Source organism: Pseudorca crassidens, chromosome 4 (genome assembly GCF_039906515.1).
Source record: "Pseudorca crassidens isolate mPseCra1 chromosome 4, mPseCra1.hap1, whole genome shotgun sequence".
NCBI lineage: Eukaryota > Metazoa > Chordata > Mammalia > Artiodactyla > Delphinidae > Pseudorca > Pseudorca crassidens.
In genome coordinates, this window is record NC_090299.1 from 116,838,793 (window position 1) to 116,865,271 (window position 26,479).

At 37.0% G+C, this 26,479-nt stretch overlaps 1 protein-coding gene across 7 annotated transcripts in view; it reads right to left on the bottom strand.

Annotated features, from left to right (window-relative positions):
• The window catches only part of WDFY3 (WD repeat and FYVE domain containing 3), a 264,009-nt gene that overhangs the window by 94,080 nt on the left and 143,450 nt on the right, over positions 1 to 26,479 (bottom strand). For all 7 annotated transcript variants that reach the window (XM_067736490.1, XM_067736495.1, XM_067736492.1 and 4 more), the window contains 12 exons: positions 25,138 to 25,315; positions 24,115 to 24,329; positions 21,926 to 22,038; positions 18,946 to 19,177; positions 17,356 to 17,456; positions 16,987 to 17,205; positions 12,638 to 12,819; positions 10,553 to 10,784; positions 9,041 to 9,201; positions 7,021 to 7,132; positions 4,340 to 4,530; positions 3,063 to 3,215 (listed from right to left, as the gene is read on the bottom strand). In XM_067736490.1, coding sequence (XP_067592591.1) covers positions 3,063 to 3,215; positions 4,340 to 4,530; positions 7,021 to 7,132; positions 9,041 to 9,201; positions 10,553 to 10,784; positions 12,638 to 12,819; positions 16,987 to 17,205; positions 17,356 to 17,456; positions 18,946 to 19,177; positions 21,926 to 22,038; positions 24,115 to 24,329; positions 25,138 to 25,315 — 2,089 coding nt within the window. The remainder of the gene's footprint in view (positions 1 to 3,062; positions 3,216 to 4,339; positions 4,531 to 7,020; positions 7,133 to 9,040; positions 9,202 to 10,552; positions 10,785 to 12,637; positions 12,820 to 16,986; positions 17,206 to 17,355; positions 17,457 to 18,945; positions 19,178 to 21,925; positions 22,039 to 24,114; positions 24,330 to 25,137; positions 25,316 to 26,479) is intronic.

The following is a 26,479-nucleotide window of genomic DNA, read 5'->3' on the forward strand; positions in this document are numbered from 1 at the left end:
GGGAAGATCCCACATGCCGCGGAGCGGCTAGGCCCATGAGCCATGGCCGCTGAGCCTGCGCGTCTGGAGCCTGTGGTCCGCAACAGGAGAGGCCACAACAGTGAGAGGCCCGCGTACCGTAAAAAAACAAACAAACAAACAAAAGAAAAACATACTGGATGGGACTAACAGAGGATTAGACACTGCAGGAAAAATGTTCGGTAAACTTAAAGACATAACAACAGAAACTATTCAAAATGAAGCATGAGAAAAAAATACTGAAAATAAATGACTAGACAGAGTATTAGTGACTTGTGGGACAACAGCCAGGAACCTAAGATACATGTTAACTGCAGTCCAAAAAAGGTGTGTGTGAGTGGTGGCGCTGGAGGGGTGCGGGTGTCGATCAGGGAAAACAGCTGAAGAAATGATGGCTAAAAAGTTTCCCATTTGATAAAAATGAGAAACTCACCAACTTAAAAAAGTCAACAAAGCCCAGGCAGAAGAAACATAAAGACAAGGGAATAACTGACAATTTTAAAGTATGAAAAGAATAAAAATCATCAACTAGAATTCTATTCTATGCAAAAATATCCTTCAAAAAAGAAGGAAAAATACTTATTCAGATGGGACAATTTATCACCAGTAAACATGCACTACAAGAAATGTTACAGCAAGTTTTTCAGGCAGACATATCATTCCATTACAAGATGGAAGTCTGGATCTACACAAAGGAATAAAAAATGCCATAAATACTGTTTGCTGCATATACTATGTGGGCAACTATAAAAATTTTTTAATGCCTTTAAAAGATAATCGACTATTTAAAGCAAAAATAATACAAATATTCTGGGGATTATAAACATATAGAAGTAAAATGTATGACAACAATGGCACAAAGGACAGGAAGGGAGAAATGGAAGCGTACCATCGCAAGGTTTTTACACTATAGGTGAAGTGGTATAATGTACTTTGAAGACAGACTGAATTGTTACACATGTATATTGCAAATTCTAGAACAACCATTAAAAAAGAAAATGCTTGGATGCTATTACAATTATTTTACTTATATTGTCAAAGAGCTGTTCTAAAAATAGGGTAAATTAAGTATTTATTGACCACTACAGTTTGGGGTTATTAGGAATGCCATATGAAGCCACAAAGGGAGCAGAGTACTATAAAATGAAGCCAAAATTTGTCAAGCAACTAAATTTCTGATGTTTATATACTGAATTTCAGTCAGAAATCTGAAACTAAAGATAATGTGTCAATTACCACATGTATACAAAGCTAGGCTTATTAAGTAGGTCCCTTAGTACTCTCATAATCCTCTCTGCATACCTTTACCTTTGTGCTTTCACAAAATTTTTATTGTCTATTTGCTTTTCTCTTCTAATGCACTAAATGCCTTGAGGCATGGACTCTACCTTTTATTTTCACATCCTTAGCACCTAATACAGTGCTTGGCTCAAACATATTCAATAATTATTTTCTAACAGAATGAGAGGTCTGTGTATCAGAACTTTGCATATCAGGCTGAGAAATGTGTATTTTATTGTGTAGGAAAGAAAAAGCACTGCAAGTTTTTTAATAAGTTATATGATTATATCTCAGAAAGAATGAGGTTAAAAAAATATAAGGTAGATTGAGGAAAGGGAGAAAGAACTGATCATTATTTTAGTAAGAATAGAATTGATTAGGGCTTGGATTAGGATGTAGCAGGAGAAAGAGAAAACACAGACTACATGAAATGTGGAAGCAGAATCTATATGACTTAATATGGGCTGTTTATAAACAGTGAGGAAGGAGGAAGCTGATTTTTCAACTTCAAGCCTCAGTGAATGGGGGAATGGTGGTGCTATTAATAGAAACAGAAGTTAAAAGGAAGCTCTAACTTGGGGAAGGATGTTAAGTTCGGCGTAGGTGTTGCTGGGATATAAAAATGGAAATGTTGAGGAAGAAGTTAGAAATAAGCCTGGAGTTCAGATATCAAGCTAAAGATTTAGGTTTGTGAGTCACCTCTGTAGAAATGAGGCTGTGGGACTGGGTGAGAATCTAAAGGAAAGAAAACAACAAATAAAGGAAAGGATAAAGCAGCAAAGGTGGACACTTTTATACAAAGTAATGAAAAGTCTATAACCAGAAAATTATGGGGAAAGTAGTGAGCAAGATATATGAACCAGGAGAGTGATGCCTAAAAGCTAGTGAAAGAACTAGGAGATGCAAGAAGAGGGAAATGGACTGCATCAGATGCTGCTGAGAGCTAGGGGTACTGAGAACTGAGTAGATGCCATGGATTTTTATTTAGAAGAGGGCTGCTAATAAGCTTTCAAATAAAGTTTCAGAAAAGCAATTCGGGCACATAGTCTGTTTATTGGAGATTTAAAATAACTGACAAGATCGAGCTTATAAGAGTTACAAAGAAGAAGAGTGAGGGCCAGACATCACAGCAAACACCAAGTGCTAGGCACCATTCTGGGTGGTAGGGATACAAAGATGAAGATAGACATGATCTCTGCATTCATTAAGCCTTCAGCCTCACAGGGGGAGATTTTATACAGTGATGAGTATGCAAAGTGCTGTGAACAAGAAATGAAATGGAGAAAGGATATGCAAGATTAAGTGATGCCTTGAGAGGACAGAGTGGAAGCTGTTATGGTAATAAGACAGTAGAAATAAAAATTTTGCTATTTTGGCGAAAAGAATATTTTCCTATACAGCTACTAGTAACCAAAATTTCAGATCTAGCTCCTATTTATTGAGGAAAAGTTACTATCAAAATTTTTTGGTGAAAATATGTTTGCCTCTACTGTAATGCCAGTGGCAACAGCAAACTGGCTATAGTTAGGCATATGCATTGCACCATTTCACTTCTATACTACTTGTAAAATGGAATATCTTTGGGAAGAAAGAACCCAATCACTACCTTACTTTGTATATTTTACATTAACATGAGCATCATAAAATTTTAGAACATAAACACATCTTAGAGACAAAACTGTTCAATAGTTAACTCTATCAATATACAGAATAAGAAATCAGTTCCTTGATTATATATTACCAGTTAGTGTTTATATACATACTTCAAAATCACAAAGTAGATCCTGGAAAGCAGTTGAATTTGGAATAATGGAGGTCTCGTGTCCACTGTCAACAGTTCCCACCAAGGAAAAAGTTAGATGGAGAATGTGGCTGTTAAGAAGGGAACGTTTCTTCTTAAGCAGCATTGCCAGCAACTAAAAGAAAGCAACACCAAATGCCTGTCGGTCAATCATCATATACACATATACGCACACACACATACACACACACAAACACACATTGGAGAACACTAAGTAAAGCAATTCCTGAGACTTCTATGCTGGTTTCTAAATTTTTACTATGACAACGCAACATCAGAGAAAATCTGAAAAGCAGGGTAATCCCATCATCCTCTTATTAAAATATCCACTTTTACATAAACTATTCACACAGAAATATTTAAATTGTTGCCAACATGTGTATACAATTTTTTACTCTTGTTCTCTGCATAACATTTTATCCAAAGGATTTTTTTTCTTTTGCAACCTAGTTTCCATAATTATAATTTTGAAAGGTTGAATGATATGTGAGATGGTTATAGTATTATTAGTCATTCTCATACTACTGGAACGTTTAGATTATTCCTATTTTTTCATGATAAACAATGCTGCAATTATCATTTTGAAAGTTTTGCAAAACAAAACATCAAATTAAAAAAAAAAAAACATCAAATTAGGTAATTAAATCTACAGAAAACACTACAGTAAACAGCTTATCTACTACCAGTGAACTACTGGCTAAAGTTAAGAGAAGAAGGCATTTGTACTTCATCTACACTAGAGGAATTTAATCTTGCTCCAAATACTTGTTCCTCTTCTTATAAGTAACTTTCTGCCTAAACCTAGTAGAGATTGTAAATACATGAACACAACATATTTTTTAATCCCACATGCGTTTTCAGGATTAGTAATGGCACACAGTGGCTCTCACATGCCCTAGGTAAGTAAGGGGGCGGGGCGAGTAAAAGATGACTGGGTGTGGAGGGGAGAGACGAGGGTAACGAGGAGAACTCTGGATCTATTAACAACTTGGCAGTCTCTAGAGCAGGTGGTTATACGACCCTATTTAATTTAATTCCTGTTTCCACAGAAAAAAATAACTCCAAACTAACAACTTATATTCTCACTCGAAATATGTTAGTTTTAATAAAAACTACCAACTTCTAAAGTTTACTTGGACAATACTATTCTTCCAGAGTTTGAAACTACATGAACTACAATGAAAATTAGAAGATTTTTAATGCAAAGTAAAGTGAAGACCAAGCTTTATGGTTACAAACCTGGTAGCCCTTGATTCTTTCCATCTCTTTGCTGGCTAGTGGGTTACTCTTGACCACACAAACCAGGGCTTTGACTGCTGCATATAGCCCTTCCACATCAGAAGCCATGGCCACCAGGCCCAAGATGGCTGCAGCTCCACCAATGTACTGCAAAGTAGTGGCAACAGGCTTAGGAACAAATGTTCTTACTCCTGATTAAAAGACAGTGAAAAATAATTAAAATAAATTCCCAACTGTAAACAAGAACTGAATAAATCATCTTAAGAAATATTTAATTTATTATAAATTATACCTAAAACCAAAATACCCTTCTATCCTAAAATAAAAATTCTAGGGCTTCCCTGGTGGTGCAGTGGTTGAGAGTTTGCCTGCTAATGCAGGGGATATGGGTTCGAGCCCTGGTCTGGGAGGATCCCACATGCCGTGGAGCAACTAGGCCCGTGAGCCACAACTACTGAGCCTGCGCGTCTGGAGCCTGTGCTCCGCAACAAGAGAGGCCGCGATAGTGAGAGGCCTGCGCACCGTGATGAAGAGTGGCCCCCGCTTGCTGCAACTAGAGAAAGCCCTCGCACAGATACGACCCAACACAGCCAAATAAATAAATTAATTAATAAACACCTACACCCAACATCAAAAGAAAAAAATTCTAAAAAAAAAAAATTCAGGGCTTCCCTGGTGGCGCAGTGGTTGAGAGTCTGCCTGCCGATGCAGGAGACACGGGTTCGTGCCCCGGTCCGGGAAGATCCCACATGCCGCAGAACGACTGGGCCCGTGAGCCATGGCCGCTGAGCCTGCGCGTCCGGAGCCTGTGCTCCGCAACAGGAGAGGCCACAACAGTGAGAGGCCCGCGTACCACAAAAAAAAAAAAAAAAAAAAAAAAAATTCAAGGTAGAATTTGGGAGAAGGCAATAAATGCTGATATATATACTTTCAGAGAAGAGTTGGGAGTAAAGGAGCGAATAGAGAAGAGCGGGTTTGAGAGCAAGCACAAGTGTTTCTACTCTATAGCTTTGGGCATGTAAAGACTCAGAAGTACAGAGGCCTTGGGAATATATTTCTGAAGTAAGGGAGAATGCCTTACTAGGTACTGCTGGAGAATAAACTTGGGGAGAGCAAAAGCACTTCATCTCTGTGAATTGGGGAATGGGATGGAGAAGCCACCCTGGCAAGGATGAAGTATTCCCTATAGAAAAGCCAAACAGAGCGCATTCCTGACCACTGCTCAAAGCTTCTCTTAGTTATGTAATCTGAGTAACAGTACATCAGTGACTCTGAAGAGCATAAATATGTGGAAACACAGTACTGGAACTAACTTTGTCAATTAAAAAAAAAATTCACATCTACATTCCTAACCTTGTTTTTTTTTTTTTTGCGGTACGCAGACCTCTCACTGCTGTTGCCTCTCTCATTGCGGAGCACAGGCTCCGGACGCGCAGGCTCAGCGGCCATGGCTCACGGGCCTAGCCGCTCCGCGGCATGTGGGATCTTCCCAGACCGGGTCACGAACCCACGTCCCCTGCATCGGCAGGCGGACTCTCAACCGCTGCGCCACCAGGGAAGCCCCCTAACCTTGTTTTTTAAAAAAGACATTGAATGTCATTTGACTACCAATCAAGATTGAGTTTTTAAAAAATAAAGCTAATATGCATTTTATATTTCTGTGTGCTCTCTAGTATCCACAGTACTTTCATATATTATGGCACTGGATTTTGAAAGCTATCTTCTAAGGTAATTAGGGCCAGTATTACTAGTTTGTAGATAAGAAAATTGACATCCATGGAGCTCAATGTCTGGCTTAAATCCACACAGTGACAGAACAGGGGTTAGAACCTAAATCTCTGAACTCTTCATTCACTGCTCTTTCTACTATACCACAGTGCTGCTGTATTTTTGCAAAGGACATAGAGCAGTGCTCATTAAATATTTGCTGAATCGTAAAAAGAAAAACTACCATGTGCCTTAGCATAAAGGAAACTTTTATCAATGCAACATAGCCAAAAAAGAAAAACAAAGTTAAGAGATGTGCACATTGCTGGGACAATAATAATCACCTGATAAACATGTAGGATGCTGACCAGCACAACACTTTTTATTTTAAAAGGAACCAATATTCTGTACTGATTCGTACATTAAAATACATAATTGCTAGCTCTGAATTTTAGATGGCATTATTGGGTTATGCCTCAAAATTCTACCTAACCAAAACAATCAATTCTTTCTATGCAGACATTGGGTAAGAGGCTCTGCAGCTCTGACTTTTATTATAGTTGGATCCACAGTGCTCATATTCTGAAGCTATTTCTAGCTCATTTCCAAATAAAAAGCACCATGAGTGTCACCACTGCAGCACCAAACCATGTAACAATAGCAATCATCAGTTATTTCCAAGTCTTTACATCTGTCCCTAAGTGTAGTGTGATCTTTACCTTGAAATTATGTAGACGTATACAGTCAGTGCTCATCAGTGTTGACAAAAGAGGGGAAAAGTTAATGGAATTTTATAAAAGATTATAATTTTTAAAGTTGACTAGAGTTTGGGATTGACATTAATCTCTAAATATTGTAAGAACATTACAGGTCAGCACTATCGAATATGAACTTAAAACACCACACTCAAGTGAAGAAAGTGAACGCAGATTTGAAGGCAAATAAGTCTGAAAGACAAAGGCAATCTGACTCACCCAAGTATCCAATCAGAGTAGCCCCAACTGTCCGTGCTGGTCCATTAAGATGCCCTGCTGAGTTGTGTATCAACTTCACAGGAGTGGCATTCTCATGGGAGGAAATGCCTAACTGAAGAATAGGAAAGGGAAAAATGTAACTATACAGGAACAGTCTGAACATTTTGACTGGGAAAGAAAAAAGAACATGATGGGGAACATATCTTTTCTCTCTCTCCATAACAGAATATTAAAAACATGAGTATTCATTTTTTAAAAAATGTGCAAATACTTCCAAAGGTGTGGAAACTCAGAGGTACCTGAGTAGACTCAGTTAAATACAGTCTACTGAGAGAAAGATGGTGAGGGGGTCTTGGAAAACAGCCTCAGGGGTCCTTCTGAATGAGACTGTTGTGGTTTAAAGGTTCTTATCACTCGCTGCCTCACAGTATTTCTGATTAGTGAATATAATACTTGCCTTACTCCATAGCCAAGTAAATGTCACATAGATTATCCAAAAGTTTATGGATAAAACATGCCCTGTACACAAAATAAATGTTAAATTTTGCACATACATACACAGTGTGCTTTTAAAGCAAATATAAGGCATAGACTTAATTCTGTTGTTACCGGTAGAATAAATTTATGTAGTTAATATTCCTTAGAAGATTTTATATATATATATATATATATATATATATATATATATATATTTTCACAGGCAAACCTCTGCAAAAGAGCTTGTCAATACTTACTATTCCCAAATCCTTTCCCTTCCAGCCTCTTGATTTCCTTCCCCTTAGCTTTGCCTCCTCTAATCAGCCAAAACGTCTTGTCAAGCTCACTGATGACTTCCACCTTCCTAAACCCGATGGCCAGCCTTCATCTTTCTGACTGCTCTAACACATCTGCCACAGTGAATAAGACTTCTACACCACCAGATTCTCCTAGTTTTTCTCCATTCTTGCCGGCTCCATAGTCTTTTCTGCTGGTTCTTCATCATCTTCCCAACGCTGTCACACTGGAATATCCCAGGTCTCCATCTGTAAACCTTTCCTCATCTCCATCTCCATCTCCTCTTTGGTAAGTGTACCTAGTCTTGTGGCCTTACCACCACCTAATGAACACCCGTGGCATTCAAACCTCTCCCCTGAACTCAGATTCATATTTCCAATGATGTCCCCCGCTAAGATGTCTAATATGTTTCTCAAACTTTTGCAAAACTTAATTCTCAGTACCTCCTCCACCCCCCAACTACTCTTCCTATTGTTTTCTCCATATCAGAAAAAGTGACTCTACTTTTGCCTCACCTACCCCGCAGGCCTTCTCTTGTTTTGTTTAGCCACACCTGCCTCTGTGGCAGGCATGCACTTTCCTCAGGGCCTTAGCACTTGTATTTCTGGAATGCAAACCCCACCTGCCCATACATGCATCTTATTCTCCATATTCTCATGCTTTGCTGCCTCATCTGTTTCAAAGGTTGCTCCAATTTCACCTTCTCAGTGAGGCTTCCTCTGACCATCCTACTTAAAACTGTAAGCTTCTTTCTCTCACCTTTCCTGCTTTATTTTTCCACATAGCACTCTTCATCTTCTAACATACTCTATGATCAGGTTATTTCTTTAGCTATTATTGTATGCCTCTTCCACTAGAATGTAAGAACCTTAATAAAGGCAGGGATTTTCTCTTTATCTACTGCTATGTCATGAACAAAATGGTGCCCGGCATTTAGTAGGTTATCCAGAAAAAAATTACAGCCTTAAAAATAGCAATTGTTGCCTTTAGTTTCCTAAAGTTCGATTTCTTAATTGCCAATAAAAATATAAGAATATAAACTATGCACTTGAATTCTCACTCTTCCAAATTAAACTATATATCTAAATATGTTTTGGCTTAAATTCAAAGGCAAATAAACCAAAACAATGTATGAAAGGCATTGTTTTTAGCAAGCACTCATACTTGTGTGGTGCCCAGAAGGAAGCTCTGGAACATCTTTCCAGTGAGAATCAGCAGCAGCCCACTGGGGAATCAATCTGCTTACCTGTTTAGCGATGGCTTTGCTGTCCAACTTGTTGTACACTTTCCGGATTCTTGCCACTGTTAGGGCGGACACAGACAGTGCATAAAGGCCAAATGACACCTTTTCCTCTGGCACTAACGACACAGGAGACGGGACCACACCTTCGGATTTTGCATCTTTACCTTCAAAAGAAGAATAATCCTTTTCAAAATCATCAGTTTTTCTCCTGATCCTAACACAACTTTTTAATTCTTGTTATCATTTTTAAATTTGAAAATCTTTTAAAGTGGAACAAGGGAGCTAAATTTAAAAACTGTTTTATTTAATTTCCAGCTTTTCATTTATTTCTTTAATTAGAAAATAAGGAAAAGCATCCAGTCATAAAGCTTTACATCCTAAGTTTTACTCTTCAAATATACTTAATATACAGCATAATGTAAAGGAAGAGGAAGAGTTTTAACTGTTACCAAACAAATCACAAAACACTTCCCCTTGGTTCCAAGGAACAAGGGAATGAAAATGAGTGGAATGTCTATGAGCTTTGTAGCACTAGGTCTCCTTCCCAATGAGAGCCCTCATATATGCCTCTCTTTATTCTTCCAGACAACATGGCAAAGTAGTTTTAAAGCGAGATGGTTTAAGTTTGAACCTCTGCTTTATCACTTAAAAGCTGTGTGACCTGTACATCGCTGCACCTCAGTTTCCTCATCTGTAAAATGGGGATGCAAACAACAGCCCCTAAGTCCCAGTGTTTTGAGGTGATGAATAAATACTTGTGAAGGGCTCAGAGTAGCTATGTCCTTCATGCATATTAACTTATTCAGCATACATTAAGTGCTCAGTCAGTGTTAGCTATTATCAGACACTCTGAATCAAGAACCTGAGTGAAAGAGAAATTACTTAGCCATAAGATTATTACCATTTACAACATATTTGTCCCAACTCTTCTGAGAACTTTGGCAGAATGAGAACAAGGGAATGGAAGACATCATTTGGAAAGAGTACTACAAAGGAACTGTAGCTTAACATCAACTCTCTGATTCTAAATTCCTTTTGGGAGAATGGATAACACGAGTGGACTGCAGGAATAAAGACACGAGGAAAATTGATGTTAACTGGTCTAACCTAAAGAATACACGTGTGTATTTTCTAGACCCATCTTTCTTTCCTTTAACCAGAGTAGATATACTTTAAACTGCTTCATGTAATAGGAGAAATGACAGAGAGAAGAAGGCTGGGGTTAGACTGTTAGAAAGTATATACCCACATCTTGAAGCCAACAAGAGAAACTGGAAAACTAGTGACTAGGCATGAAGACAAGAAACAAGAAAGCATAGGATGACCAGTGGAGGAGAGCATTTTGAATAGGAGTGAGTGGTCAATAGTATCATGCTGAAGAAAAGTGGAGGAGAAGGCCCTTTTTTTTGATAAATGTAATGTATAACCTAATCTACACATATGCACTTATTCATGCATCTATACCACAGGAGGTAAGTTTTATACAACTATATGAACAAAGAATATGTTACTCACATGGCATACATACGGCCTGAAAGCTTCCAACATAATTTGGTCCTAGTTCATAAATGGTAGTAACATTTGAAGGAGGTAAAACTTCTTCTAGAAAGTGCGTGGGTCCCAAGCGCCAAACCAACGAAGCGATTTGGCGTTGGGCGGGTGGAGTACCAATGTATGCATAGACTGTGCTAACCACCGGTGGATTGGCAGAGCCTGAGCCCCCGGGAGTACTGTGAACATAATGCAGCTGTAAAGAAAATGAAAGCAAATGTGTGAAATTCAACCCCAAAACACTTTCACCAGGAAAATAACCACTTTTTGTGTATATTTTCATTATCCCAAGGCCATGCAACTTTATGAATGTACAAAAGCTGTTGAGCAGAGAAACGTAAGGGCAGGCCAAGATTCTAGAACCCGAACAGCAAGTTGGAAATTTGTAATCCAACTCTGTAATACAGATTAATACAGATAAACTATCTAACGCTAGAAAGGGCAACAGTCAAATATAGGGATTCTGTTACTATCTGGTTGGTTTGCATACCAAATTAACGATGCTGCTATGAAATTTTCAGGTTGATATAAAAACAGCTTTCCAACTATGATATTCAGGCAGTCTTGAAATTAGTTATGATACCTTCAGTATGAGTCTGTTAAATAAAATTATTCATGCAAAGTGTTTTATAATGCATGAAGGGTTATAAAAGTATTAGAAAAATAGTCTATGTTATAATTTATACACACACGGTTTAATCTCAGTGAAAAATATATTCTCAGATTTGAAATTACACTGACAAGATGCTTAAATTATCATTCAATTCATTACAATAAATAGATAATTAGAGCGTAAGAGGTTAGGAAATCAAGTTGCTTCTTGCGGTACAGGCAGCCTTCATCGCTTGACAGAATGAGTAACATTCCCATAGATTGTTTTGTCATAACACTGTCCTAGCTTCAGATCATATTTATTATTCCATATATCAAAGAACAACTCCTTGTGATGTTAATAGTATGAGTATGAAGACCAACGTTTGACGTAAAGTTGGTTTCACAGGACTGTGACTTCTCACAGGCACAGTAATGATGATGATGTAAATATATTAATAATAAATCTCCTACGTCTCAATTCTAGAAGTTGAGGACATTTTTATTTTCAATGATACTAAAAATAATGAAGGAGCAACCTACTAAAGAATCTACAAGCCCATTTCAAACACAATCCTGTATACAAAGAAAATAAATGACTATTCCCAGAGTTCATTTTAGGGTTTATCATACTGAAACACAATGTCACAATAAAATATCATTAAGGAAGGAAATGTATTCAAAAAGGCTGCCCATTTCACTGCTTTTAAAACTTCAATTCACACAAAAGGTAGACCTTTGCTGCTTCTTTTAAGTGATATCACTATAAAAATGGATACCATCTTTTAGAAGTTAAAGAATTTTAAGAGCTTGCTAGCTCAATTCGGTAGAAAGTAACTAGTAGCATTCATCCTGATTCACAAAAAGAACTTCTGATTCTTTACTGGTTGCTTTAATTCTGTTGCCTCTCCTCTGAATACTGTAGTATAGCTAACTAGAGTAATATTTATACATTCATTTATTCAACAAACAATAAGGGAACACCTTATTACTATTATTATCAGGGACTAATCTGGGTGATCTGAAAACAAGGATGAATAAAAACAGTTCCAGCTCTAAAGGAGCACAGAATCTACTGGACTGCATACAGTAATAACAATGAAGTGACAAAATACTGTGTTCATCATTTATTTAATTTAGGCATCCATCTGGTTTCCAACCATCCAACTGGTTTCTCTCTGGTGAAAAAGCACTTAACAATCTGGCTCAAGCACTGACATATTCGCTAACATCTTTAGTACCCTGTAACCCCTCCTTTCGAGTCTTTTCTAATCAAGTGACTTGAATTAACCAGCCACATGACTCTCACATATTGTTTAAATGGGTACTGAAGGTCAACTTAAAATTAAGACAGCAATTTAAAACAATACCCCTGCAAACACACATACAGGCAAACACACCCACCCCTAAACTGTCTTATAAAAGCAGGTTGAGATTTATAAGCACAAGTACTCTCACCTTCACGGTGCTAACAAGCTGTCCATCAATGTAGAGGGCTGCAGTGCTGTTCTTCAGCATCCCTCTGCTCATCACCAGAACCAGATGATGCCACTGTCCCTCAATGATCAGTTCTCCACAGCGGAAGCGAGCGCAGCATGGCAGAATCTCATAAAAAGAGGATTCTTCACTAAAATCATCAACTAAAATGAAGAGGGGAAAGAAATTAAAAACTTAACATCATCCTCATTCTAACAATTATTCACATCTAGACTTTGACTCTATGTTAAAATAATATGATGATGATGTAAAGGAAAATACCCTATTCATTCAATAACTACCTAAAACCTGGGATATATTGTGCTTTGTTCTGTTCAAGATACATATAGTTATAATCAAATAAAGTTATAATAACTAATGAAATAAAAAATAATAGACAGTAAAATAAAGTTATAATAGACAACAACAAAAAGAGATTAGTTGATTATTACCTGTCATGGTCTGTTATAAAAGGTCTTTTAAAATCCTAGTTTGAGATGAATTTGATTATAGCACTGGTTAGACAAACAACAAAGAAAATCAAAAATTTTATTCTTACTTTATGCTCTCAATGATACAAGGGGGCAACTATCTGCTTTTAGTTTGTGGTTGTACCGCCCTGACCCTTGTCTAACAATAGCTGGTAGTAAGGAGGTGATTTATGGAGTGGAAAGGTATTTTTTTGGTCCAAGTTTCCTGTTTTACCTGACAACTCTGGTGATTTGCTAACATTTGCAATCACTATTGACTCTAATCTGGCTTGTCTCTGCTACCCTGTATGTTGTCAAATCATGCCAGGAAATAATGGGTTAAGTATTAACTTAATGTTAAGATAGTTAAAAATTAATTTATCTTTAATAAGAATTCAAGAGAAGGTGGGACAGCAGCAGAAATCCAGATGTTAAAAATTAATTCCTTCCCCCACCCCAAGAAAAATTTTTTAAAAAGAGCTAATCTTAACCATGTATCTTAAAGCAGACCCACCAGTTTTCAGTACAAGCACATATAATATACTGAAAGTTAAAAGTTTAAATTATTTGAAGAAAGAATCACAAAAATATTCTACTTCTGGAATCTTAAAATATTTGCATATACTGAAATGTCAAGATTATTATTATTTTTAAATTAATTAATTAATTTTTGGCTGCATTGGGTCTTCGTTGCTGTGCTCGGGCTTCCTCTAGTAGTGGTGAGCGGGGGCTACTCTTCGTTGCGGTGTGTGGGCTTCTCATTGCAGTGGCTTCTCTTGTTGCAAAGCACGGGCTCTAGGCACATGGGCTTCAGTAGTTGTGGCACACGGGCTCAGCAGTTGTGGCTCATGGGTTCTAGAGCACAGGCTCAGTAGTTGTGGTGCATGGGCTTAGTTGCTCCGTGGCATGTGGGATCTTCCTGGATCAGGGATCGAACCCATGTCCCCTGAACTGGCAGGTGGATTCTTAACCACTGTGCCACCAGGGAAGTCTCCCAAGATTATATTTTTAAATGACAATTCAGAAGATACATCTACTGATGAGTTAAGACCACTACAAAGACAGCATCTTATCCATAGGTGACCTAATTAGGAAGAGACTTGAATAAACTAGGCAAAAAGCAGGGTCAAATAGCTTTGAAAGGTCTAGTGTTATGGACCAAGGGATGTGAATGAAAAGATAAAAGGTTATGGGTGAAACCAAGAACTGTTCCCTCTCCCTTCCCCAGTTATTAGACTTAATCTTCTTGAGAACTATAGAAGATATTACTTATGAAAATTTTCTGAGGGCTTCACATTCTGACTCAGGCTTAAACTAAGATATATCCAGCATTCAGTGGTGTGTCAGGATATTTGGTAAGCCAACTGGTTTCTGACAGCTTTTAGTTACCTAGGCATCTTAATGGACTATAGCTGTTCAGAGGACAGATGCTTGTAATAGTAGCATCGTTTGTATTACTAAGGTATATGTTACTATAATTTCTAGTTATATATAGACTATCGTAGTCTTGAAAATTACATTTAGTGAAAATGATATAGTTAGAAAACATTTTTTATTGAAATATCCCTAGATCTAATCCTAACTTTTCCATTAAATTCTATCTTCTTTCCAAATTCTCCATTATTATTCACTTTTCTCATTATTTCCCTTTCAAGTCATCTGTGTTTTTCTTCCTTTATTTTTCCTTCTTCTCATTCATTCATTTATACTTTTATATAATATTTGTGGGCCTAATATATGCTAGGCACTATTTTCGGTGGCAGGGCCTAGATTACAAAGATAGTAACATTGTGTGTGGGAACTTAAGAGTTCTAGTAAGGTAGACAGACAAAAACAAAACAAAGAATTAAAATCTATGAAATCCAGATAGGTGATAAAGAATATTAAACAAAGGCTATGACAGTGGACACAGGGAGGAAAGGAAGATTCAAGAAATGTTAAGGAGGCATAATGAAGTAAGACTTAGTAGAAGGGGTGGTATTTTCAAGGATGACTTGAGGTTTCTAGATGGGATAACAGCTAGTGAGGGTGTCATTTACCAAGACAGGAAAATAGAAGGAGATACAGATTTTATGAACAAATATTACAGTTTGAAGTTTTTCAGGAGGACTATTCATATTAAGATATTTAATATGCAGTTGAAAATATGAGGACAAAGCCTGGGACACAGACATACTAAAATTTTTTAACTTCAGAGTCCCTGAGGGTAAAAAGACCTAATGCTATAAGAAATTGATGTTTTCTCATGAAGAACAGGTTGAGTACAAAGACTAAACATAAGAGTTTGAAGAATACTAATTTTAAGGGGAAGATGGAAGAGAAAGCTGTTGAAAGAAATTGCAAGAGAGGTCAGAGAAATAGTGAAAGAACAAGGAATGGGTATCTCAAATTGAAGACTGCAGATAGTTTTAATTAGGAAGAAAACATCAATAGGATCAAATGCCACAGAAGGGGCAAATAAAGTATCCACTAGGATTTTAAAGCACTTACTGTATTGATGCCTAACTCTGTGCTGATTGTGATGAAGAATCCTAAGTAAGACAAAAAGCCTTACAATCAAACTGAGGAGCTAACATTCATATTCAATTAATATGTGAATACCAACCACAGGGGAAGCAATATGTGCTATTATTTTATTTAGTCAGTTAAAAGACAAAAATCAGATGATAAAAAAGAGGTACATATATATATATATATATATATATACACACATACACAAATGCTTATATTCGGAGCAAAGAAAATTCAGTGAACTGAGATTTCTATTTTATGTTACTCATATCATTTAGGAAGGTATTCATGAATGCCTTGAGTTTGAAGTTCTATTGCATAGTAACATTAACATTATGGCACATTGGAGGGAATTAGTGAATTAGGATTATTAAATGGACTGTATTAAGTCTTGAAGGTAAGTGATGAATAAAGTAATTAAAATGTTATTGTGTCTAGCACAGAGTGGCACATATGGTAGGCAGGTGCTCAATGAATATTCATTAGTTAAGCAGAATTCACAGCCAATGAAAATCCCTACTAAAATATATTAAACAAGCATCCTGCATTCCTAGCAAAAGCTGTGATTTCCTGGCAAGTACAGATGAATCCTTATTTTAGGAACTCTCTCCACTGTTTTCTATCTAAGTCTCTTTTGAAAGTGAAGGTGCCTTAAAATTTCACTGGTAAACAATATTCAAGATTTTATACAACCTGTTCTTTTCTGTAATAATTTAAATTAGAAAAGAATTACCAGCTGGACCTTAAAACCAACCATTAAAATGAAGTTTGCTCAGCCATAAAAAGAAACGAAATTAAGCTCTTTGTAATGAGGTGGATAGAACTAGAGTCTGTCATACAGAGTGAAGTAAGTCAGAAAGAGAAAGACAAATACCGTATGCTAACACATATATATGGAATTTAAGAAAAAAAAAGTCATGAAGAACCTAGGGGTAAGACAGGAATAAAGACACAGACCTACTAGAGAATGGACTTGAGGATATGGGGAGGGGGAAGGGTAAGCTGTGACAAAGCGAAAGAGAGGCATGGACATATATACACTACCAAACGTAAGGTAGATAGCTAGTGGGAAGCAACCGCATAGCACAGGGAGATCAGCTCGGTGCTTTGTGACCGCCTGGAGGGGTGGGATAGGGAGGGTGGGAGGGAGGGAGATGCAAGAGGGAAGAGATATGGGAACATATGTATATGTATAACTGATTCACTTCGTTATAAAGCAGAAACTAACACACCATTGTAAAGCAATTATACTCCAATAAAGATGTATAAAACAAAATTAAAAAAAAAATAAAATGAAGTTTGCTACTTTTAATAGTCACAAGAAGCAAAAAGAAAAAGACAGATACTGACCATAGTTTTGGAGTAGTTCCTCTTTGGTGGAGACAATCAGCGATCGGTCTTTTGCTGATAGAACTACGGCAAGGCACACATAATGCTGCTCGGAAGAATTCGCTCGGCGAACAATAGTAAGAAGTCTGACAGGGTGGTTATTTGGAGGAGAACTGAAATGTTCAATGCAAAACCAGCTGGAGTAGCTTAAGCCAGATGGAGGAGGGAAGAATCTTTCACCTAAAGTGAAAATAGAAAAGTAACAATGAAAGAGTTTGTGTTGACTCATATTTATATTTTAAAAAGATGCCAAGAAAAGCAAAATCTCTAAATAAAATATAATCTACTGGGGGAAAGAAAAATCTCATAAGCAGATAAAGTAATATTTACCGGAACCAATGCCACTGACCACGGCCCCATCAGTAAGACCTGTTGTGACGGCATTGTTTGTAGGGGCATTATGAGGGGCCAAACTGGGCAGAAACAGGCAGCTGTTAAAGAAAAGAAAATGCACATATTAGAGAGCAACTGTTTTCTTCTCTTATTACTATGTACTTACCACAGTGGAATAAACTACCATTATTTAAGGGTAACCAGAGATAAGAGATCATGGAATAAGTCTGGATGCCTAACAAAGTCTTTCCTTTCTTTCAATTGTGAGTACCAAAAGATATATTTAAAAAATCTCCATTTTAAAAAATTTAAATTAAAAAAGATCATAGTATAATTTGCACATGGTAAAATGCACCAAAGTATAACCTTGTTCAAGACATTGGAAATTTTTCATCACCGCAGAAAAATTCCCCTGTGCCCCTTTCTAGTGAGTCACTCTCCTCTGTTACACTGTCCTGATTAGTTTTGCCCAGTCCCAAATATGTTTTAATTCATTGTTCGATACTAACCCATGACAATGTTCTTAAAATACAATTTATAGTTTTAGATCAATGTAGAAGAATCCCACAAACAACCAGTATAGACATAGGTCTTCTCTCTTAGCGTTTATGTCCATTTTGAGGATGACAGACTTTATAAATATACTCTTCTAGATTCGCTATAGATTTTTTTAAATGATTAATATACTTTATTATAGACAGACTTTATAAATATACTCTTCTAGATTCGCTATAGATTCTTTTTTTTAAATGGTTAATATACTCTATTATAGAGCTTTTTTTAACTTATTTTTTATAAGCAGAGGAGAATCTCTCTCTCCTTCTGTTTTTCGCCATGCGGCTTATGGGATCTCAGTTCCCCAACCACAGGTTGAACCCGGGCGAAGGCAGTGAAAGCCCAGAATCTTAACCACTAGGCCACCAGGGAACTCCCTAGATTCTTTGTTACTTCTGCTGTTTAAGTTTTTCTGTCACTTCAAAGTATTTATTCATTTAATGTGATAGTAACTGAATACTTATAATGTATAAAATACTAATATTTATAATGTATAAGATACTAAGTTAGGTAATTTGAGAGAAAAAAGGACAAAACCTAGCCAAAGAGCTTTTAATCTAATTTTAATTTGCATATTATCTGTAACTTTATTGTACTAAATCAGAAGTTGACAAACATTTTCTAGAGTGGGCCAGAGTATAAATATTTTATGCTTTCCAGACCAGATAGCCTCCATCATGACTTTGCAGTCTAGCATGAAAGCAGCCATAGATAACACATATACATAAATGAATGTGGCTGTGTTACCATGAAACTTTACAAAAAGAGAAAAAAAGAGAATTTACAAAAACAGATTTGGACTGTGCACCTTAGATTGCTGACTCTTATACCATATCAATTTATTTAGTATAATAAATAATTAAAAACAATTAAATCCAAAAATCTTAACATGCTCAAGGAACTCAATCATTTGAAAATATATAGCATATACTAAATTTTAATCAAGTAGATTTAAAACCAAAGATCTATTTCTCAAAGGCAAGACTGAGGCATGAAATATAATATAGCTTGGCTACCTGGCAAATTTCTTACCCAAACCCTTCAAGGGATGTGTCAAATTCAACAAAAGTCGGAGTAACTGATGACCCATGAAGTCTGATGTCATGTGGGGTTGTCATGGAGACCAAGCACTTCACCCTGGTCAGGGGTACAGTACTTCCTTCTGCAGATTTCACTAGGCTCTTGCTTATGCGGTAATGGTTATCTTCATGTAAGCTGAAGACACTATCAGAACCCAGACCTTCCATAGATGTGATCATACTACCTGTAAGTCAAAGAAAATCTCTTGAGAAAAATATCATATAGATTTCTAAAATAGTGACTTTAACAAGGCTGATTAATTTTAAATACACTCTTCAGTTTCAATATATACAATAATTTTATTTTTAAACTCCAAAGCTATTATACAGTTGTTTGTTTTTTTTTTTTTTTTTTTTTTTTTTTTGCGTACACGGGCCTCTCACTGTTGTGGCCTCTCCCATTGCGGAGCACAGGCTCCGGATGCGCAGGGTCAGTGGCCATGGCTCACGGGCCCAGCCGCTCCACGGCATGTGGGATCCTCCCGGACCGGGGCACGAACCCAAGTCCCCTGCATCGGCAGGCGGACTCTCAACCACTGCGCCACCAGGGAAGCCCCTATTATCCAGTTTTAATGTAATTTATGTTCACTTAAAAACTTAAATAGCATATGTTTTTACTTATATTTACTACTAAAGTAATAAACACATTGCAGAAATGTTGGAAACTAGAGTACAAGATCAGATAGAAAAAGAATAAAAATCACCAATGACCACTATCCAAGCCACTGCTACAGTAAAATTTAATTATAAGCTACACTTAATGATGTTTATAAAAACCAGATCATACTTTTATTTCACAAAGTAATTTATTATTTCTCTTTTAGAAGAAAACAAAATATTTGAGAAGTATTATAATGGAAAGAAACAGGTCATCTTTCTTATTTAAAAAAATCGGAGATAAATAGCAGAAACTTGCTTCTCCCATTCCCCCCCCCTTTTTTTTTTTTTTTTTGCAGTACGCGGGCCTCTCACTGTTGTGGCCTCTCCCATTGTGGAGCACAGGCTCCGGACGCACAGCCTCAGTGGCCATGGCTCACGGGCCCAGCCGCTCCGCAGCATGTGGGATCCTCCCGGACCAGGGCACGAACCCGTGTCGCCTGCATCGGCAGGCGGACTCTCAACCACTGTGCCACCAGGGATGCCCTCTCCCCATTTTTAATTCTTTCCATATAGCTATTAAAATTAGACACGTGATCACAAAAATACTTGAATTTTAAATTTCCTATATGCATGCAAATGGTAACACTTTTAAGAACAAAAAAATAAAATTTAAACAAGCTATTCTATTCTTTCAGGAATACATTATAAATGTAATGGAGAAAATATTCCCTCTCAAGATAAACCACATGAATTTAATTATTTCCCTCTTAAGTGTGCTAAGCAGTCAGGCAACCATAAAAATATTTCAATATTCTTAGAGAAAGGAACTATTTTTTGTCAATTCTAAGGAACTGCGTAAAGTACAAAAACAACAACAACAAAAATATATACATGCAGGGGATGTATATTAATTGATAAGAAAAATTGAAATACTGTTTTCCAATAAAACTGTGTTGGAACTCAAAAGGTCTTAGTGTTTCCAAAACACAGTATTCACTTATCACTGACAATAAATTGTAGGAGGAAATATTGAGGTTGAAATAATGGTTGAAGGTTGTTTAATCTCTTTGATTCTCACCTGAAAAAAAAAAAAGCTTGAACTAAATGATTACTATGTGCTTGAACAACAGGCATTCTACTCTTCTAGGTTCCATTCTTTCCTGCTTCACTAGTAACGGTTATTTCAATCCATTAACACAAATGCCTTAACTATGGCTAACAACAAGACAAAACAAATTGTAAAGTTAAAACCCACCAAACTATAGAATTAACACTGGGAGGAAATCCAGGGCATCTGAGCTCTCTATTGAGAGTACTCTTTCCCCACAGCTCTTGAGTGGATGGAATCTGACGCTCCTCCATGGTCTATGCCGGATGGGTAGGCAGTGCCTACTTTCTAACACACCCCTCTCCATCATCCTTGCATCAGCCTAATGCAAAAACTTCTCTTCCTTGGAGGTTCTGCATCAGCAATCCTATCACACACCTCTCAATGAAACTGCCACCTACTAATGCTGGCATTTCATTCTCACCTCTTCCTTGTACTAATTCTTACCAGTGCACTGGGGGATCTCAAGGTCCACATGAACAACCTATCTAACACCTCCCTTCTATGATCACCTTTCCTCCAATAAGCTTTACGTCTACTTTACTCCAGAGCCAAATTTTGGGCACAGTCCTTTTCTTTGCTTTTTCTCACCGCTCCAATTTTGATCGCCATTACCCTACCTCATTCCTCCAGTTTACCCATTCTTTTTCTCTCACTACATTTGCTTTTTAGCCTAGCCATTCTTCTCCAGCCCAGTGATCTATCCCTTTTCTCCCAGCCTATCACTAGCTGCTTGACTTTACTTCTTCCCCTATCTATCCTATACTCCTTGGTGTTTCTCTTTGACTACTTTTATTAGTATTTTAAATTTCCTGTCCTCCATGTCCTCCTGCACCAACTGTCCTGCAAAGCCACAGCCTGTGAATAGTCCAGTCAACCACTCTAGTTCAGGCAGCAAAGGCTAACTGAGAAAGGTAAAGAAATTACAGATCTTCTGAGAAAGAGGTATTCCCCCTTCCAAGCCAAGGGTTATTCTGCACATAGTTCTCACCTCCTCTGGATCTTGCTTGTATCACTGATTCCTTTGCCACCCCCATCTGCCCGCTTCTCCAGTCAAACAATGAGATCTTACGTTTTTCTATTTAAATAACAACAAATGAAAAACAACAACAAACCCTTCCTTTCTTTTTTTTTTACAGTCGAACTTCTTGAAATAATTTTCTTCCCTTACATGATTTTCATTTATAAGATAAACCAAAAAAGGGAACTTCAAAGGTCAACTTACTTCTCATCTCTGGCTCATAACTCAGTGAACTTGGTTTGTGGACCCTATATTGTTTTAGCAGTTTTTTGTCCCAGGCACCACAATTTAATGGACTTGCCAAACGTAAAAACTCCCTGAAGAAGAGACAAAGCAAAGTTATTCCTTGATTGGGAACATTATATAATTCATAAACTAAACACACAAAAAATGTGACTTAATGAATTATAACACACTAATTAAAAATACTAAAGCAATCTGAACAGTTACTATAATATACAATGCTAATTTTATGTTTTAATTCATCAAGCAGTGAAAAGAGCACCAAGTATTGTGAAAAGTTACAAAGGAAACCTGAGGAGCATGTTCTCCTGGAATGTGATGGGCAGAAATATAGTGAATTGTCAAGGGGTTACAAAAATAGAAGCCCTTTATATCCAGTCATTTACAGCATCATGTAAAAGTAAAAAAATTAAAAAAAGAATACTTCTCTGAATTTTCAATTACCTACAGCAGAAAAAACAAATATTTAAAGGTCAGGTACCCTTTGCCAGTTTTTCACATAGAGTGTGATATACAATTAGCTCATAATCTATGGCTTGCCAGCAGCTAGGTGCCTATACCATCATGTGACCTTTGCATTCATCTAATTCATTCACTGTGAAAACTGAGCATGTCCAAATGGTTGGTTTCCATTGCTTCCTCTGTTTACCTAAGTAGCCGGTACAAGTTATTTAGTAAAATACAAGCATTAGGTATGAGATAGTCTCTTTTTCTCATTCAGTCTCTCTACTTTTAAAGTAGCAGATCATCAAAAAGGATCATGCGAAAATCTCCATGCTGTTTTCAAAACTTTAGGTCTCTGAATACATTCATAATGTGACAAAGTGAGCAGAGACTGTGTCATTCATCTTCGTATTACTAAGGCCTGGCACACTGCCCTGTACAATACTGTTTAACAAATGTTAACCACAGAGGTTTTTCTTAGCTTGGAGTCAGTTAAAAAATATAAATTACAAATAGAGTCCAACCATTCTTAAGAAAGTTCCAAAAGTTTTATGAAAAAGGAGTACTTTAACAGCAGAAAAAAATTATTTTATTTATTTAAAAATATATTTATTTATTTATTTATTTACACTGGGCCTTAGTTGCAGTAGGCGGGCTCCTCAGTTGCAGCTGAAAGTAACAAGATATATGAGAGTATTTTTTTAAGGAAGGACAAGATGATTTAAACAGTAAATCTGTTTGGCTAGGTAATTTCAAGGAAAGTTTTTTTTTTTAATGTTGTTTTATCCCTAAAACACAGAGCACTGTTTCTCTTATATTAAAAAAGGTTATTCAAATATACCTATTTCTCGAATGGCTAAACTGTGCAAGGTATATCCACACCATGGACTACAACTCAGCAATAGAAAGAAACAAACTCTTGATACATAACAATCTAGATGCATCTCAAAGGCACTATAACGAGTGAAAAAAGCTAATCACAAAAGGTCATATACTGTATGATTCAATTTACATAACATTTTCAAAGTGACAAAATTACCGAGATGGAGAACAGAGTTGTTTCTAGGGGTTAGAGATGGCGGGGGTTAGGGAAGTGGCTATGATAATAAAGAGGGAGCACTGGGGAGATCTTTGTGACATCTTAATTGCGTGATGGCACATCAATCTGACACAAGTGATAAGTAACAGGGGAACTGTAGCATACGTGGATACATTGTACCAATGTCCGTTTCTTGGCTTTGATACTGTCCTGTAGTTACATAAGATGTAACCACTGGGGGAAACTGGATGCTGGGGACACAGAATCTCTCTGATCTACCTTTACAACTTCCTCTGAATCTCTAATTATTTTAAAATTTAAAAAGTGTTTCTTAAAAGAGTTCGTCCACATAAAATGTTCTTATCTATAAAGTAGATGCAAGTCATACAAATATAACATGACTCCATTTTTAAAGGGAAGTGAGAGTTTGCTGGATTCAAGCAGAAGAAATGACCAATGGACAAAAACATCCTGTTTACTAATAACTAGATTGATCTGTTTCTAAGTGCGATATTTTGGGCATTTTGCCCATTTTCGTGGTGTTTTGGTTTTGCCCACAGATAACTGAATATATGTTTATTAAAGCAAGACTCTTGACTATAAAGACTCTAGAAACGGCCATTACTAATGGTGGCTTATTTGAATGTGAAGAAGAGAACATACTGACCTCAGCACCATGGGCTCCAGAGCCTGAGAGGCTAATCGTTCAAACATTCGCTGGAGGGGCGGGTGCAGTGAGTGGTCCTCATCAGCCAGCGCAGCACTGCACCGCTGCAGCAGTCGCGCATGGAGACCAGCTTCACACATGACTTGCTGGTTTCTTTCTGTGTGCACCAGTGATTGTAAAATATTTGCCACGGCAAGTTGAAGGTCCAAAGCATGCTGGAGTTAACAAAGAAATTCATGCCACCAGGGCATTCTTAATAAGATAGGTGATAGTTCTCTCCTTTTAAGAGTTGAAGCACACCTTTAATTTTAATATGAGGTCTCTACATGCTTCAAATTACATTCAGATGAATTAAGTAGCTGACTTAGAGGGACACAGCAACTCCAGAACAGGGCCAGGGAAATATTTCTGGTCTTCATTCTGTTAGAAGCATACCTAGCTCAACTCCATTTTCTTCCAAGTCTTTCATATTACATGACTATATGTAACTAATAATATTTTTATTTTTATAGAAATAGTGGGTATAAAGTAAATATTTTTCATGGTAAGTAAATAACCAGTTTAAAGAATGACCTATTGTTAACATTTGTTACACTTTAGGCCTTCGAAACCATACAACATTTTAAACAAAACTAGTCACCCAAACTCCAGTTCACCCAAACTCCTGAGTGTTACAAATGAAAATACATAAATAGCCTCAAAATGGTACCTTCAGTCATTTTTCTTCCTGTATTATTTATTAACAACTTCCACTGCTGAGCAGGATTTACAAGGAGAAAGGGAATTATTTTAGTACCAGAAGTAACTGCATTTTAACAAATGAGTTGTATTCTAAAACATACGTATCTACTACTCATTAGGAAAGTTAAGACTCAAACACGAAAATCCTGTTTTTTTCCTTTACCTACTTCAGTATGTGACACAGAAAGGTTCCATGTTACCTTCTTGGTCCCACTCCCTTGCTCATGCAGTCACACCTTCCACTCATTAAAGACGGGAAGGAACCAATCTATCCAAGCTTACTTCTGGTTGTGTCACTGACCCAACAGAGGCCAGGAGGTCCAGCATAGAAAGCATGGCTCCAGGATGGATGATGACAGCATCAGAACTCTGGAGAGATGAAGTTGCCGCATGTAGTTTCAGGTCAGCAACATTTTTAGGAGGGTAGACAGGGGGAGTTGAAACAGAATGATATGCATGCCTATGAAAAGAAAGAAGGGTAACTGGGTATTTAATTCAATCACATTCTCTGTTCATTTTCTTCATCTTCTACTACCTTTCTCCACTGAGTAAAAAAAAGCCTTATAATTAGGGGTTGGGTAGCAAAACACCTTAACGTTGGGAAATTAAAAAACAATATATTATCAATTCTTGAGTCACATATAGACAACTTATCAAGTCTTTTAGGCTCTTATATGTTTTTATCACTTACTATTTGGAGTGTTTCATTAAAGAATGGCACATGATGACTAGTTAATATTACTCTATGGTGTATTTGAAAGTTGCTAAAAGAGTAGATCCTAGAAGTTCTCATCACAAGGAAGAAACCATTTTTTCCTTGAATCTATGTAAGGTGATGGATGTTCACTAAACCTACTGTAGTAATCATTTTGCAACACATGTAAGCCAAGTCATTATGATGTACACCTTAAACGTTATACAGTGCAGTATATCAATTATATCTCAGTAAAACTGAAAAAAAGAAAAACAAAAAGAATAACATACATGACAGCAGATATAAAGAATAGGTGAAATTACAGTGAGTCAAAGCTCTAAGAAAGATGATATTTCTGATAATTTGTGATGAGAGTACAAGTTATATTAAGTGCCTCAGTGAGAGTGTTTTCTTTGAAATTTCCTATGTGTTTTTAACCTTTCCTTAAACCATGGGTAATATAATCAAGAACAAACAAGATCAAAGCGGCCTACTCTATAACTGGTTCAACTGAGTCAGAGTTGGCTCAGAATGCTGGCCACATGTCAATAAATGTATTAAGAATCAAGGGAGTTCTCCTTTAGCTTATTTGGAACTACATTCATGCTCTTTTGCATTATCCTCCCTACCACTGAGAATATTCACAATTTTTAAAAACTTGGGATATTTTACGTAACAAGCTTCCATGAGTTAGAAAGCCTAGCCATGCCCTTGAATGCACAACATTTCTTCTCATCAATGATCTCCACCGTCTATTTCATACTCTTCTTCTGCAATTCATGAGTTTTGCACATTTTGTATCTTGGCACAAGGAAACAGATGCTTGTGGGTTCAGCCTATGGGAGCTCTTTGTTCCAATGAATTGGTTTCAGCATAATTTGTCTAATGTTGAGCTCTGTCACTGACAGCAGCGCAGTTTCAGCTCTCTGG